The sequence below is a fragment of the Cuculus canorus genome, chromosome 1 (genome assembly GCF_017976375.1).
Source record: "Cuculus canorus isolate bCucCan1 chromosome 1, bCucCan1.pri, whole genome shotgun sequence".
NCBI classification, from domain to species: domain Eukaryota; kingdom Metazoa; phylum Chordata; class Aves; order Cuculiformes; family Cuculidae; genus Cuculus; species Cuculus canorus.
Window position 1 is genome coordinate 208,948,233 of NC_071401.1, and position 16,977 is coordinate 208,965,209.

General features: G+C 53.7%; 1 protein-coding gene across 3 annotated transcripts in view; it reads right to left on the bottom strand.

The window, feature by feature from the left end:
* NRF1 (nuclear respiratory factor 1) overlaps nt 1-16,977 on the bottom strand; it is a 56,143-nt gene that overhangs the window by 9,404 nt on the left and 29,762 nt on the right. For 2 of the 3 annotated variants that reach the window (XM_054058461.1, XM_054058469.1), the window contains exons 10-11: nt 15,863-15,987; nt 8,564-8,713 (exon numbers count right to left, since the gene is read on the bottom strand). In XM_054058461.1, the coding sequence (XP_053914436.1) occupies nt 8,564-8,713; nt 15,863-15,987 (275 nt within the window). The remainder of the gene's footprint in view (nt 1-8,563; nt 8,714-15,862; nt 15,988-16,977) is intronic. The other variant, XM_054058477.1, reaches the window with a different exon arrangement.

The following is a 16,977-nucleotide window of genomic DNA, read 5'->3' on the forward strand; positions in this document are numbered from 1 at the left end:
CTTCTCCAACCTGTCCAGGTTCCTCTAGATGACATAGAATCATAGAATCTCTAGGCTGGAAAAGACATTTGAGAGAGATGTTTGAGACGTCCAACTGTTCCTATCCACTGCTAAACCATATCCCTGAGCACCTCGTCTGCCTGGCTTTTAAATAACTCCAGGGATGGAGACTCAATCACCTTGCTGGGCGGCCTCTGCCAGGGTCTGAGAACCCTTTCAGTGAAGAAGTTTCTTCTCATGTCCAATCTGAACCTCCCCTGTCACAGCTCTAGGCCTTCTGGTGTGACATTTGCTTTGCAGAAAGCAGGGCTCTTCCAGGTCTTTTCTGCCTGTGGGTCTCACTCTGGGTGCGCAGGAGCCCATGGAGCAGAGGCTCATGGCACACAGACCCACGTGGACAACAACTGCAAGAAGACTCAAGCAGCTGCTGTGTGACAGGAAAGCTGGGGAGGGGCTTTTTCCAAGGGCCTGGAGTGGTAGATTGAGAGGGAATTGCTTTAAATTGGAAGGAGGAAGATTTAGACTGGACATTAGGAAGAAATTCTTCACGATGAGGTGAGGAGGCCCTGGCCCAGGTTGCCCAGGGAAGCTGTGGCTGCCCCATCCCTGGAGGTGTTCAAGGCCACAGTAGATGGGGCTTGGAGACCCCTGATCAAGGGGGAGGTGTCCCTGCCCTTGGCAGGGGGTGGGAGTGGATGGGCTTTGAGGTCCCTTCCAGCCCAAACCATTCCAGGTTGCTCTAATCCGTGGGTGAGAGCAACAGGAAACAACTATGGGTTGAGCTCGCTGATGGTGAATAATTGAACACAACTCCCCCAGATGCCGATCCCTGCAACTTCAAAAGAGCTGAATGCACGCTATTTATGCCAGCAATAAAACTTGGCTTCCATTAGCCCTGCGATCACCGTTTAAACACAGTGGTCCCGCGCCGCACACACCAATTAGAGCTCCCTGACACTTGGGAGCACAAAGCTTTTTCTTCTTCCTGATGTGAAGGGGTGGAAGGGAGGAGATGAGCCAGCTCAGGGGAATAGCAGAGAGCCTTTCAGTGCGAGGCCTCGCGCTCCAATCTGCCAGAGGGCAGTGGTAACAGATGGCCAGTGCTGAGGGCTGGTGCTTACATGATATGAGGGATTGTCTCAGGCCACTGGTGGACAACTGAGTGCAGACACAAACTCGCAGCTGCTGGTGGTTCCTGGCAGAGATGGTAGAGAAACCGAGGGATTACGCAGGTACGGAGCAAGTGCTGCCCTCCTTGATCAAAGGCACCTGCTTCCTGGAGGGAACCAAGGCAAACTGCGGGCAGCTCATAGCTGTGGCATGGCGCTGGAACCCCTGGCTGCCCAAGCCTGGATCTGGGCCTGAGATCACCTGTACGAGCTGCCATCAGCTCCTCCAGCTCATCAGCACCAGTTCCCAATCACTGATCTGTCAGTTTGGACACACTTGAGTTGTTGAAGGTTAAAAACATGGGGGAAAGTAGAGATGAGAGAGTTTGGGATCACAGAATCATGGAACAGTTTGGTTGGAAGGGACCTCAAAGCCCATCCAGCTCCACGCCCTGCCATGGGCAGGGACACCTCCAGCTGGATCAGGTTCCTCCAAGCCCCAGCCAACCCGGCCTTGAACACTCCCAGGGATGGCGCAGCCACGGCTTCTCTGGGCAACCTGGGCCAGGGCCTCCCCACCCTCACAGGAGAACATTTCTCCCCAAGATCTAATCTCAATCTTCCCTCTTCTAACTTAAAGCCATTGCCTCTCATCCTGTCCCTGCACTTCATGATCCAGAGCCCCTCCCCAGCTTTCCCTGCCCTAAGGTCTCCCCGTAGCCTTCTCGTCTCCAGGCTGAACAACCCCAACTCTCCCACCTCGTCTTTAGAGCAGAAGGGCTCCAGCCCTGTGATCTGGGCAATAAGGAGACAAACCTGTAGGGAGGGAGAATTTGCTCCAGTCTGTAAGCTGGGTGTGGAAATAACCAATAACCTCAGATTAAACCAGTTCCAAGCTAGCGCTCCCAGTCTCTCCCTTTTTAGCCCCTGTCTCTTCTCCGGGGCTCACTTCAACTTTCTGTGGGCAAAAGGCAAAAGCTCCACCAGTGACCGAGCATCCTGGAGCAGAAAGGGGTCCATGGAGTCATTGGAATGTGTTGTTCCAAAAGGAATTTGTGTCCATCAGGGAGTAAATTAAGCCAAAGCATACGGGGCGGGAGAAGCAAGGCAACTTCAGACTTAAGAGATGTCACCTCTGGCTTTGGAAGAGTCCCCTCGCTTCAGGAGGAACTGCTTTTTTCCCTTCTTAGTCCCTGTTTGGCAGCTGGTGTTGACTCAAGCAAGCTCACGTGTGCTCCTGACCTGGCGAACGGTGGCTGCTGTGGCTTCAATCACACTAACCTGCTGATGGATTGGTGCAACCAAGGAGGCAGCAGCCACCACGGGCAAGCAGAAGCCACCATCCCGCTCTCGTGTGCCACCCTGCCAGGCTCTGCAGTGCCAGGAAAATAGGGCGCTTCCCTGCAATCTTCCTGCCCAGCTGTTTCCTGGCTGCAGATTACAGACGTCACATGAGCTGCTTTACAGCAAAGCCAAGCTGTCTCCATGAGCTGAGAAGGTCACTGGGAGACAAGGGCCTCCAGGGACAAACACACCACTCTCTGCCGCCACCACGATTTACTCCCCAGAGGGATGCCAGGCACCAGGAAAAGTGTTCCTGGTCAAAGGGCAATGAAAAAAGGTTTTAACTTCAAACCCAGCTATCGTTGGGACTCACCCAGCAAAAGGCGAGAGGAGGGCGAGTCTAACGCTATCCATGGGCCAGGCTGCAGCCAAGGCATGGAACCAGAGAACCGCTTGTTTGGAAAAGACTTTTGAGATCATCGACTCCAACCGTCCCTGCCCACTGCTGAACCAGCCCTAAGCACGTCATCTGCCTAGCTTTTAAACGACTCCTAGCTTTTTAAATGACAGGGGCTCCATCCCATCGGCCTCAGCCGATCGAGGCTGCTCATATCCCACTGTAAAGCCTCCCGACTCTCAAGCAGATCAACACTTCTGCCCAGAAGGGTCATTGGAAGGCTGGAATGGTCCTTATGGTAACAAATTTACCTTTTCTTCCTTCTGCACCCACAGGCGAGGGCATCCCACCAGCCTTTTGGACAAGGCTGCCCAAGTGTCACTAGCCAAGGGATTCCAAGATGGAGCTGCACCACCCCAGGCTCTTGGGACACCTGCTGATGTCTTAAAGCATAAATGAATCAATCCTATAGCAAGAAATGCTGCTCTCTCCAAACCCAAAGCCTATCTGCTGAACATCAGGGGCAGCGAAGGGGAAGAGGTTCCACTTGAGAAACACAGGAGGCTGAAGGTCCAGCACGGCCACTCTAGTGAATGAATTGAGACCTGGCACCTCCAAGGCTGGTGGGCAATGAAAGCATTTCTGCAAGTGAGATCACTCACAAGCTCGGCAGCCACAAGACAGGGCTCCTTCCTCTGTCCCAGAGGCATGACACAGATGGAGCTTCAGAACCTGCTACAGAAACCCAACGCAGGGGACAAATGCAGCCCCAGAACGAAAGAGCGACAGCAGAGCTCAAGGTCAGGCCCTGCTAGGAAAGTGGCTGCTCTCAAAGAGGGGCCAAGCACTTGTAAGGAAAATCAACAGCACCTTGAGCCATTCGGAGATGTCCACCCTGCATCGCATGGGGCTGGAAGTGGGAACGTAGAGTCTGAAGAGGAGCGTGGAGGCTGCGCTGAGAGCGGAAAGCACAGGCGGCTCTGCAGGGAGGGAGCTCTGGTCTGAAACACGGGACTAGAAGCTTTGTAAACACCAATACAAATCGAGCCTCACTGCACCAAGAGAGGCAAACTGAACCTAATTGCACTGAGCTGGGCAAACCAAGCCTCATTGCACTGAGCCAGCAAACCGAGCCTCATCACACTGAACCAGGCAATCCCAGCCTCATTGCACCAAGAGAGGCAAACAGAGCCTCATTGCACTGAGCTGGGCAAACCAAGCATCATCACATCGAGCTGGGCAAATTAAGCCTCATCGCACCGAGCCAGGCAATCCCAGCCGCATCACACTGAGCCAGCAAATCGAGCCTCATCACACTGAGAGAGGCAAACCAAGCCTCATCACACTGAGAGAGGCAAACCGAGCCACATCGCACCAAAAAACCTTGCTGAGGGAAGGCCCAGCTCACAACTCAGCTAGTAGGGATTTCTCCTCTGAATGGGGTGCCTGGTGGGGGGGAGGGCTCACAAAATCCATCTCATGCCACAAGATGCCTCACGCAGTAACAACAGCTTGCTGGGATTTCAGCCAGCTTGGATCAGGTTGCTCCCTGCGCCTGCTGACAGCCATTAAGAGCCTGGAGCAAGCGCACAAACTGCCCTGGGGTCAGAGGAGCCTCCATCCATCCCAAGCCCAGCATCTACATCATCCCATCATCTGCAGCTCCTGGTGCAGAGCAGGAGAGGGTGGCTGGATCCAGCCCAGCTCGTAGCCATGAGGTACCTGCTAGGGCCGGCAAGAACTGTGCCCGGCTGTCATGAAACAGCAGATTGCAGCCCAGTTCTGCGAGGTGCAGGGGGATTAGAAAGCCCCTCTCCATCTGCCCCAGTTCAGTGTAATCACGGGCTGCTCTTTCAACTCCCCAAGCCCTTGCTTGACGCAAGGGGTAGCAGTGACACGGCATGGGTAGAAAATCAGCGAGGACATAGTGTCATGGAATGGTTTGGGTTGGAAGGGACTTTAAAGATCATCCCGTGACATCCCTGGCTTTGCCTGAGGCTGCAGCACTCACTCATCACATGGATGGAGATGAAGGGATGCTGTTTCTCCAAGCAGGAGCCCAGTCACCTTGCAAGCTAAAATCTGCACTTGAAGATGCTACGGCTGCTCCACAGCACACACCAATGCCCATCCCTACTCCCAGGCAGTGAGAAGTCAGTTAGGATCAGCTGCAGAAGAAACAATTCCCTGCAACTCAAGGAGCAAGTTTTGCTCCTCTCTGGGCAGCAGATCACCAGGCCAGAGTTCAAAGAGGGAGAGCTGCGACCTCCCAGCCTGGAGGAGCAGGAGAATGAGTGGTGATTGAGCCTGCAGGATGTTGTCCTTGGTTGTCTCCAGTCTGATGTTAAGTTGGAAGGCCTTTCAGAGATGGGTTACAATACCAAACATCGCACAGGGCTCAAAAAGCCAAAAGGAGCTGCCACACATTCAGCGTTGATTTGAATAAGTTGCAATTAGAGGCAGAATCCATCACACTGAACTTCATGTCCAGAGGATGGAACAGAACTGGGGAAGGGGCTGGAGAACAAGGGTTCTGAGAGGTGGCTGAGGGCCCTGGGGCTGTTTAGCCTGGAGAAGAGAAGAGACCTCATTGCTGTCTGCAACTGCTTGGAAGGAGGTTGGAGCGAGGTGGGTGCTGGTCTCTTCTCCCAAGGGACAGGGGATGGGATGAGAGGAAACGGCCTCAAGTCACACCATGGCAGGTTCAGATTGGACATCAGGAAAAATTCCTTCACAGGAAGGGTTCTCAGGTGCTGGCCGAGGCTGCCAAAGTGGTGGAGTCCCCATCTCTGGAGGGGTTTAAAATATGGGTGGATGAGGTGCTCAACATCCTGATCCAGTGGGAGGCGTCCCAACCCATGGCAGTGGGTGGAACTGGATAGGCTTTGAGGTCCCTTGCAAGCCCAATCATTCCATGATTCTATGATAAAGATGCACAGACTCCTTCCTGTTCAGTGTCTGTCTTGGCTGAGCCAGGGCGGAGTTGTGCAGAGCTGCCCACCCCTGTCACCCTGCACAGCCATCAGGCAGAACGCAGCTTCTCCAGGAGCCTGAGGTGATCTCAAGCACCCAGTGAGCTGAGTGCTATGCACTCTGTCACCCCCAGGTACCGGGACGTGAGCGGAGGGAACCGGCAGAGCTCAGGACCTCAGTAATGTGGCTCTCAAAGCCAAGTTTTTGAAGACTTTGTCACCATAAATGGAAATAAACATCTGGAATTTAAGGTGAACATTGACAATGGTAAAGCCAAATGAAAAGACCTGAGGCCCTGGCCCAGGCTGCTCAGAGAAGCTGTGGCTGCCCCATCCCTGGAGGTGTTCAAGGCTAGGTGGGATGGGTCTTGGAGCCCCTGATCCAGCGGGATGGAACTGGATGTCTTTGAGGTCCCTTCCAACCCAAACCTTCCAGGATTCTATGATTTTTAGGATAAGAAAGAAATCCTGCCCAGCCCGAAGCTGATGCCGGTCCTGCTTCTTCTTCCAGCCTGGAACAAAAGCGAACATATTGCAGCTACGCTGGGAGAGGAGTGCGGCTGTGCTGCCTCTTTCTTTAAATGTAATGTTAATGCCTTGTAATCAGCTTTAATTTTTAAACAGACCCAACCCTCCTGTCCATTCCCTCTAATTCAGGACACGTGGAAGGTAAATGGCCTGCGCTTAAACCGGGGCAGCATCAGCTGCGACAGCTGGAGAGCCTGTAAGTCTCCACAGCCTGATAACCGGGATGGATGTCAGAGCTCGCATGGGGAGGGGAGTTGGGGAGGGCAAGGGAGGTGCTGGAGATGCCTTAAGGTCAGTGGGAAGCCAGGAGATAAGGCCAGACAGGGCTCAGCTCAGGTACCAGCTGGGAACACACTGAATCACACGGCTGAGGGCCATGGAAGGAGGGCTGGAGCTCTGAGGACAGGCTGGGAGAATTTGGGTTGTTGAGCCTGGAGAAGGGAAGGCTGCGGGGAGACCTTAGAGCAGCTTCTAGTATGGAAAGGGGCTCCAGGAAAGCTGGGGAGGGACTTTTTCCAAGGCCCTGGAGTGACAGGACAAGGGGGAATGGATTTAAATTGGAAGGGGGAAGGGCTTTAAATTGGAAGGGGGAAGATTTCGATGAGACATTGGGAATAAATTCTTCACTCTGAGGTTGGGAGACCCAGGTTGCCCAGAGAAGTGGTGGCTGCCCCATTGCTGGAGGTGTTGAAGGCCAGGTTGGATGGGGCTTGGAGCCCCTGATGCAGTGGGAGGTGTCCCTGCCCATTGCAGGGGGTGGAACTGGAAGGGCTTTGAGGCCCCTTCCAGCCCAAACCATTCCAGGATTCTATGAAGCCACCAGGACTCAAAGAAAGGCTGGGACTGATCAAAGAGCAAAGCACTTGGCAGTGATCCCCACCTGTAAGGAAGCTGGCTCCCCTCTTGGAGTGTCCTAGCGCCATCACAAACATGCTGGGGAGGAATGGTGAGTGTCTTTAGGGAATGGCAAGAGAGCAAGGCAGGAACTGCACAGCTCCTGGTGTTGCCCCAGGACACCGCCTTCTCCTTTCCAATCTCAAAGGCACATTTGGAATGAAAAGAGCGGCCTGTGGACTTCACATGAGGCTTGGACAGAGAGCGGGGGCACAAACCCACCTGGGAGGCCTCCCCGTGCTCCTCAACACCGCAGCCTTTACAAAAAGGAGGCAGGCAGCTCACCAGGAGCATTCATCATATCAAAACTTCTTCCCCCAGGGAAGTCAGATGACAGAGCCTGCCAGCCCCCCTGCCTCAAAAGCCTGAAACGACCCTGCTAAGGGCATTTGACAAGGCAAGGGAAGCGCTAAAGCCAGCATGTCTCAAGAGCCGCGGCGCCCACAGCGTCCTGCGCTGCTCAAACCATCCTGGCAAACTGGGCTGGGCTGCACGAAGCCAGCTCCATGCGACACAACTGCGCACGGGCGAAGGTAGCGCCTGGTTGGTTGGACCAAAGGGAAAATCTGGCCACCAGTGTGATATGAAAGGGACTGAGTCGCTATTTTTAGTCCTGGTTGGTGAGCAGACAAATCCTAATCGTCAGCGGCGGCCGTCTCGTCATCAGCCCCAGGATGTCAAAGTAAAGCCGCACAGCGCCTGTGGCAGCCCAACATCGCAAGGACACCCGACGCCGATACCCCGCCGGTGCTGCCCAGGATCAGCACCCAAGGGTGGTGCAGAAGAGCAGCAAAAGGCATGAGATCCACCGTGATAGGTATAAAGCAGCAGGGAAAGCAGATCTGATCAGAGTAAGCAGAAACCACCCATGCTGGTACAGTTCGGTGCAGTCAGAGCTGCGGTCAAGGCTCTTGGAAACACTTTGGCCCTCATGGTGCTGAGAAAGACGTAGCAGCACCATGCTGACCACTGGCATCAAACCTATGGCTGCTGTCCCACGACCCCAGAAGGGCTCATTCCCACACTGGGGCTGCCGGGACAGAGAGGGGCAGGGGCACAGACAGCTGAGCTGTGGTCAAGTACCCCGTTCTCTACAGAGCGCACGCAGGGAACTGCGTGTACCTGACACAGAATAAGTTCGTTTTAACTGGGACTTATGCCAGTATGTTTTATTCAGAGTGCATCATGGCCCCGTTGCTCCTCTAGGAAACCCCTCTCCTTGTCCTGGACCTATTCAGCACACACACCCAGCAACTCTCACTCATCCATTCCAGCTCTCCTTGCTGGCTGCCACCAGCCTGTCTCCTCCCCTGCGGTATGAAACACATCTGCAAAAGCGACTTTCCTCCCTTCTCCTTCTGATTGGGATTAAATCATACCTGTTTCAGGGCAATACTTCATTAAAAAAATCTGCTCGCAATGGGAAGACCCTGCAAATAGCTCGACTCTTTCCTTCCTGTCCGCTTGGATGCAAGCAAGCTGATCTGCACTTTGCCAAGTTGCTAGCGACTCATTTGGGTCCTTCTTCCCTAAAAAAGGAGATCCAACAGGAAAAACACATTTGCAGCAAAGCAGCCTCACAGGCCCTGCCCCCCTTCTCCCCATTTCCCCGTTTCCAGGTTTCCAGCAGATCAGGTGCCACACTACCCTGTTCTGAGGGCATCCAAAAGCAGAAACAGGCAGTCTCCTGCGCTGGGTCTACCTGGCGAACCTCCCTCTGCTTCCAAGCGCTCTGGGAGATGAGCACAGCCCCGAGATCACAGAATCACAGAATGGTTTGAGTTGGAAGGGACCTTAAAGACCATCTAATTCCACCCCCCTGCCATGGGCAGGGACACCTCCCACTGGATCAGGGATTCCAAGCCCCATCCACTGTGGCCTTGAACACCTCCAGGGATGGGGCAGCCACAGCTTCTCTGGGCCACCTGGGCCAGGGCCTCTCCACTCTCAGCATGTAGAATTTCCTCCTAATGTCCAGTCTAAATCTTCCCCCTTGCAATTTAAAGCCATTTCCCCTCTTTTAACACTACAAGCCTTTGCAAAAAGCCTCTCCCCAGCTTTCTTGTAGCTGCTTCAGGTACTGGAAAGTTGCTATAAGGTCTCCCCACAGCTTTCTCTTCTCCAGGCTCAACAACCCCAACTCTCCCAGCCTGTCCTCACAGCAGAGGTTCTCCAGCCCTTGCATCATCTCCATGGCCTCCTCTGGACCCGTTCCAACCATTCCAGGTCGTTCTTACGTTGGGGATACAGGGATTTGACTCTGCCTTCCCCTCCTGGATGCGTTTTCCACTGTAAACAGCCTGCACAGCGCCCAACGGGACTGGCAGCCGCGCTCCCGCCCGGAGGTCTCTGCTGCCGAGGGGAGGGCTCCCATCTCCCATCTGCACAGCCGAGGGTGGTGGCAGGTTTCCACCTGACACCTCCTTGATTCTCTGTGGGAAGCTCGTCAGCCTCACCCAGGGCTGAAGGCTTTTTAGCATTTAAACCGCTCCTGATACAGAAATCACCCCAGCTCTTCTGTGCAGCAAGGTACCCATCACCCTAAATGCCTGCTGTGGGCTTCCTCGCCCTGCACTGCCTCACAAGACACACCCTGATGCCTTATTTCCTCTGTTTGTGAAAGCAGAGCACTTGGTAATCCCCCCTGGCAGAGTCCTAATGCTCTCCCTGTGCTGCCATCACCACATGATAATCCTGGCTCACCCAGCTCCCTTTGGTGGTGGGGAGAAAGGGTTTGACTGGTTTGGATGGTTTGAATGGAGAAGGGCAAGAAACGCCGCAGGCTGCTCTCACCCACACAGCTGCTGCGCTGGAACCAGAGCTCCCAGGAGCATCCCCAGCAGCATAGGGAGGAGATGAATCATAGAACCATAGAATAGTTTGCGTTGGAAGGGACCTTAAAGCCCATCCAGTTCCACTCCCTGTCATGGGCAGGGACAACCCACTAGATCAGGCTGCCCAAGGCCCCATCCAACCTGGCCTTGAACTCCTCCAGGGATGGGGCAGCCATGGTTTCCCCGGGCAACCTGTTCCAGTGCCTCACCACCCTCATAGTGAAGAAATTCTTCCTTGTATGAAGCCTAAATCTGCCCCTCTCCAGTTTATACCCATTCCCTCTCGTCCTATCACCACAAGCCTTTATGAATAGCCCTTCTCCAGCTTTCCTGTAGTCCCCCTTCAGGTACTGGAAGGTCGCTATAAGATCTCCTCAGAGCCTTCTCTTCTCCAGGCTGAACAACCCCAACTCTCTCAGTCTGTCCTCGTATGGGAGGTGCTCCAGCCCTCGGATCATCTTTGTAGCCCTCCCATGGACCCGTTCCAACAGTTCCATATCCTTCTTACATTGAGGGTTCCAGAACTGGACACAATACTCCAGATGAGGTCTCACAAGAGAGGAATAGAGGGACAGAATCACCTCCCTCCCTGCTGGCCATGCTTCTTTTGATGCAGCCCAGGATACAGTTGGCTTTCTGGGCTGTGAGTGCACATTGCCTGCTCATGTCAAGCTTCTCATCAACCAGCACCTCCAAGTCCTTCTCTACAGGGCTGCTCTCAATCGCATCATCTCCCATTGTGTACTGAAATCGAGGATTGCCCTAACCCAGGCGTAGGACCTTGCACTTGGTTACCATTCCCAACCATCAGTGGGGGTATGTTCTCTTAAATCCATAAAATGTGCTTTGGGGCCAGGGCAAAGAGCAGCAGTTGTGGCACATGAGGACCAAGGTGCACAAGCAAGGATCCATTGAGTCTCTGGCCACACCTCGGGTCTGTGACATCAATTCCCTGATCATGGCCTGATTTCACATCTTCTGGAGCCGAATCTCTTCCCAGCATCAGCTCTTTCCATCGCACCTTCTTCCACGCTCTGTTGCTGAACCCCAGCTAGAGCTCCAAGAACACTACCCCTCTCACCTTCAAACCAGCTCTTCAGAACGCCTCACACTGCGCAAAACTGTGACACCCCCGAGGTTTTATGGGGAGGGCATTAAACTGACCTTCCTTAGGCAGGGAGCCTGTTACGTCCTTTGCAGGCAGCGCTGCGCTGCTCCAGCCCTGCTCTGGCCCTGCTCAGGCGAAAGCTTCATCAATATTTAAAGTTGCAGGCAGGAAGCTCGTAGCTGCAGCAGCTTTCAAGCCCCTGATCAGATCAATGTCAAACAAAAGGCTGCAGTGTGAGGATGCTCCATGTGAGCGAGGCCCTGGCTGCCAGGCTGCCATGGTCCTCTCTCTGTCCTGCTGCTGCAGATCGAGTTTCTCTCTTGCAGCCTGGCGGGCTGGGACGGCTCCAGCACCGGCGCAACACACAGAGCTGCCCAGAGCACACACTCACAGCAGCCCCGGAGATCCGAGCTCACTCTTACTGGAGCTTTTACACCACACACGAGACAAGCGGGTGATCATGCGCAGTCAACATGGGTTCATGAATGGCAGGTCCTGCCAAACCAACCTGATTGCCTTCTATAACAAAGTAACCTGCTCAGTGGATGAGGGAAAGGTGTGGATGTTGTGTACCTGCACTCAGTAAAGCCTTTGTCACTGTTCCTCACACTTCTTTGCTTGAGAAAGGCGCTGCCACTGGCCTGGACAGGTGAACTCAGCTGGATGAAAAACTGGCTTGGTGGCCGGGCCCGAAGAGTGGTGGGATTGGAGCTGAATCCAGCTGGAGTCCGGGCACAAGTGGTGACCCCAGGGCTAGGTGCTGGGTCCAGTCCTGTTCAACATCTTTATCCACGACCTGGATGAGGGGATTGAGTATTCTCTCAGGGAGTTCACGGACGACATGAAGCTGGGTGGTAGGGCTGATCTGCTTGAGGGCAGGGAGGTTCTGCAGAGGGATCTGGCCAAGCTGGATCCATGGACAGAGGCAGGAAGGCTCTGCAGAGGGATCTGGCCAGGCTGGATCCATGGGCTGAGACCAATGGGATGAGGTTGAACAAGGCCAAGGCCGGGTCCTGCACCTTGGTCACAAGAACCTCAGGTAGACCTCAGCTTGGGGAGGAGCGGCTGTAAAGCTGCCTGGAGGAGAAGGACCTGGGGGTGTTGGTCAGCAGTGGTTGAATATGAGCCAGCAGTGGCCCAGGTGGCCAAGAAGGCCAATGGCATCCTGGCCTGTACCAGAAACAGCGTGGCCAGCAGGAGCAGGGCAGGGATTGTGCCCTTGGTCTCGGTGCTGGGGAGGTCACCCCTCGAATCCTGGGCTCAGCTCTGGGCCTCTCACTCCAAGAAGGACCTTGAGGGGCTGGAGTGTCCACAGAAGGGAATGGAGCTGGGGAAGGGGCTGAAGAACAAGGGTTCTGAGAGGCAGCTGAGGGCCCTGGGGCTGTTTAGCCTGGAGAAGAGAAGGCTGAGAGGAGACCTCATCACTGTCTCTGCACCTGCCTGGAAGGAGGCTGTGGAGGGGGTGGTGCTGGGCTCTTCTCCCACATAACACGGGATGGCACGAGAGGAAACAGCCTCGAGTTGTGCCAGGGCTGGTTCAGACTGGACATCAGGTAGAATCTCTTTATGCAAAGGGTTCTCAGGCCCTGGCAGAGGCTGCCCAGGGCAGTGGTGGAGTCCCCATCCTGGAGGGGTTTAAAAGCTGGGCAGATGAGGTGCTCAGGGATGGTTCAGTAGAGGACAGGGATGGTTGGACTTGATGATCTCAAAGGTCTTTTCCAAGCAACTGATTTTATGATTCCACGATTTCTAGTTTCCAGCCAGCTCCAGGAGCCAGTGCTGCTCTGATCCCTTCCCCACTTTCAGCACTGCTTTGCTTTCATGCCAACCACTTAAGCACAAAACATCTGAGGCTCAAACCATGGGGTCATCGCTTCCAACATCCCGACTCAGAGCAGATGCTCTGGAGCATCAAGGAAGCCGTAATGCACTTAGCGAGTTTCACGCTGCCCGGGCGCAGAGGATCTCATTTCCCTCGGCCAGGAACATAACCAATCACAAGATTATCCGCAGCCCTTTGGCAGTTCTGCCGCACTCTCAGCTCCCTGCGAGACCAAGCGTAGCCTGAGCTGCTGAGGCAGCCGCAATCATACAGAAGGTGCCTCTCTTTAGACTTCCTGGTTCTCTGGTGTCACTAATTATTATTTAGATGTCAGAGAAGGGATGGGAAATTCCAAAAAGAAACAAAAAGAGATAATGGCATCTAACGCCTAAAACCGGGAACAAAACCCCGTACCTTACCAATCAAGCCATTCTGCTAAACCACTGCCTCATTTTCCATATTAATAAGACTGGGATAAACTTGATGTCCCTTCCAGGGAAAAGTGGTGTGGATAAGGGGTTGGGATCCCTCAGCAAGGACCTACAGAGGGGCAAGAGCATTCCTGGAGAGGAGCCTTTATGGAGAACTGATATTCCCAAAGTAAATTAAGGCTTTGCCACCAACACTGAGCAGAGGGAATTTGCGGTTAACACGACTAGGGCTGTGGCAGTCATAGAATCATAGAATCACCAGGTTGGAAAGGACCCACTGGATCATCGAGTCCAACCATTCCTAATACTCCCTTAAACCATGTCCCTAAGCACTTCATCAACCCGTTCCTTAAACACCTCCAGGGAAGGTGACTCGACCACCTCCCTGGGCAGCCTGTTCCAGTGCCCGATGACTCTTTCCATGAAGAATTTTTTTCTCATATCCAGCCTGAACCTTCCCTGGCAGAGCTTCAGTCATTTTGCCCCTCTCCCTCCTGCAACTAAGGGCACCAAATCGCTCCCTGTTTCACCTCCTCCAGACAGAGGGACACGTGGAGCGGTTGTCCCCACCGCACCCTATAACGGCACAGTGGCAGGAGGACGCTCACACTCATGCCCTGGGCTCCAGGGTAAGAAGCAGGCAGACAAATCCCCCCCAGGAGAGCCAGCACTGCGAATCCATCTGCTCTCCCTCCCCAGACAGAGACAGCAGGAATGGATACCGGCATCGCCCCCGTCCCTAGGGAAGATAAATTAGCTGGTTACGTAAGGAAACGAACAGCATGGCGCTACCAAGCACGGCCGTGCCGACAAAGCCTTCCCCTAATGCCACCGGACAATCGAAGAGTGGAAATACGGCGAGGGGCCACAGGTGAGGGTTTGCACAGAGGAGAATGCTTCAGTCTCTCCCCTTAATGCACTCCAAATCCCATCTGATTTCCAGCTCTGCTGCAAAAGACAGGAAGCCCAGACTGAATTGCAACAATATCGATGCTGGGCGAGTGAGGTGAAGCAACTCAGAAAGGGTGGGAGGAGTTGAGGTGCTCAGGGGAAGCATCCAGAGGAATCCAGCCCGTGACAGCACTTTGGAAGCAGACCAAAAGGAGTCAGCGGTGCAGCTAAAGGACGCCAACGTGCTTCCATGAATCTGATTAGCTGCTGGTGTTGACCATCCAGGGTCAGATCCTTCCCTCGATAAACGCACACCACCGATCCTCCTCACTCCAGGCTCCTGGCAAAGCAGAACGCAACACAGCCCTGCTCTTCCCTCTCAGCATCAGGTGCATTCCCAGCTCCGAGGACAGGGTTTCCACTTAATTTCTGCTCCCTCTTCAGGCTGGCTGACTCCATAGCAAGAGGCATCAAGTCACACACCTCAAGTGAATTTACTCTTCCTTCGACTGCTCGTTTTCGCTGCAAACTAAATGCTGACATTATAAAGTGAGGTGTTTAAAAAGAGAATATTTTCACTAACAGGTAAGGATTTTGATGGGAGGCCAACTCGACGTCTCATTTGCCACATTTCTGTTTCAGGCGCAGAGTAACAAGGCAAGAAATCACTGTTCTGCCACCCGCCTGCACGTGCCTGTTCCCCAGTGATGAGTCCAAACAGTCCCATCTCCAAGGTGCCCCTTCTTTATAGTTTCACACTCTGCACTTGCTTTGAGGTTCTTTCAACAACACCTCCTTCCATTTCATAAATGGAACCAGTGAGTTTGAGCTCCAAATGGAGAGAGCACGGTAAAGGCATTGGGCAAATGCAGAGTGCAACGGGAGGCAGCAGATGAGCACCAACTCAATATGTTCGCATGTTCCAGTGCTGCCTCTTGGACTAGTTTCAATGAACTCACTGCTTAGTTTGAATAACCGCTGAGGTCGCCAGCCTTGGCAAAAGAGACCCCCAGATAAGTGAGGAATGCTAGAGAATCCCTAGAACCAAGCAACTGGCTACGGTGGGGAGATGGAAAATAAAGCAGGAGTCGAAGAGCCCAAGGCTTACAGTCGAGGGAGGGCTGGAAGGTGGAACCCAAGCAGCAGTCGCTCCAGAGCTGTCACCAAGCATAACAAAAGAGTCTTGAGAAGGGAAGGCAACGAGTGGGTAATGAAGCGTTGGTTGTACTTCCTGCCACATCCCAGGGACGCGTTTGGATGGAGTTCATTACGGTACTGATGAGTTGTGTCAGCTGCCCAAGCCTTGTCCTGCCAGCGCGAGGTGCTGTACGGATACAGCATGGGGAGCCACTTTCCTCCCAAAACCTAAGGCTAAAGAGCAAGCAAGCAGGAGGAGGAAGAGCAGAGCCACCAGCTCTTTGGAAATAAACTGGTTGCTGCTACCTCTTTGTTCTGAGATTTGAAGTCACAAGGCGGCTCACGACCACCAGCAGTCAGGGAGAATCATTTTACCAGTGAAAACTTGATCTTTCAAGTAAAAGAGAGGTAAAAACCCCCAGCTAAGAGCAAAGGAAAAAACCAGACAGCCTTACCATTGGCATCTTGGACTCCGGTAAGCGCTCCTACTGCCGCTGCAGTTTCACCGGACAGGACAATTTGTCCTCCACCTTGAAGAGTGGCTTCGGCAAGCGTGGCGACTGCATGGGCAGCTGCTTCACTGCGGGCACAGGAGAGGAGAAGGAGCATTAGGGAGAGGACTGAAAAACCAAAAAACTCCCCTCCAGTGGCACCCATTTCAACCAGGTGTTGCACATCAAGGGAACAAATCCAGACAGGAGGGGTCCTTACTGGGCCCAGATGAAGTCATCTAGAGCAGAAAGCCTACAGTGGAGGAGGAAAACATGGGAAGAAGCTTCTTCTGCTGGCTTTTGCCAGCTTGTGGATCTCTTGGAGCATCCCTACTCTCTTACCTCCACACCTTTCTGCCTGGGTCTTCACTAAAAGCTTTCGGACAATCCAAGTAAATTTCTGGTTCAAAACTCATTCTTTTGGCACTGCCACATTCCCGATCTCTATGGATTTGAGAGCTCCACCCCTCCTCACCAATCCAGCCAGTTCACCTTGCACTGGGCCAGGCCGAGAGGTCACCATGACCAGGATTTCAGCCGCTCTGTTCTTAGCAAAGATGGAGAGCTTCTCCCCAGCCAAGTGGTTTCATAATTCCTTTTAAAGAGTAATCAGCAGCTGAGCACTGTACTCTTCCATTTGCTCACACAAATGAGGTCAGACCAAAAGTCCTTCTTGTGCAGCCACTCTGCTATGAGAACAGCCAGGAGCTGGTATTTAGGAAGGAGTGAGTACGACCCTTCCCTTCCTACACGCTCTTTGGAGCACCTCTAGTATGAGGACAGGCTGGGAGAGTTTGGGTTGTTGAGCCTGGAGAAGAGAAGGCTGCAGGGAGACCTTAGAGCTCCTTCCAGTACAGAAAGGGGCTCCAGGAAAGCTGGGGAGGGGCTTTTTCCAAGGGCCTGGAGTGACAGGACGAGGGGGAATGGCTTTAAATTGGAAGGGGGAAGATTTAGATTGGACATTACGAAGAAATTGTTCACATTGAGGGTGAGGAGGCCCTGGCACAGGTTGTCCACAGAAGTGGTGGCTGCCCCATCCCTGGAGGTGTTCCAGGCCAGGTTGAACGGGGCCTGGAGCC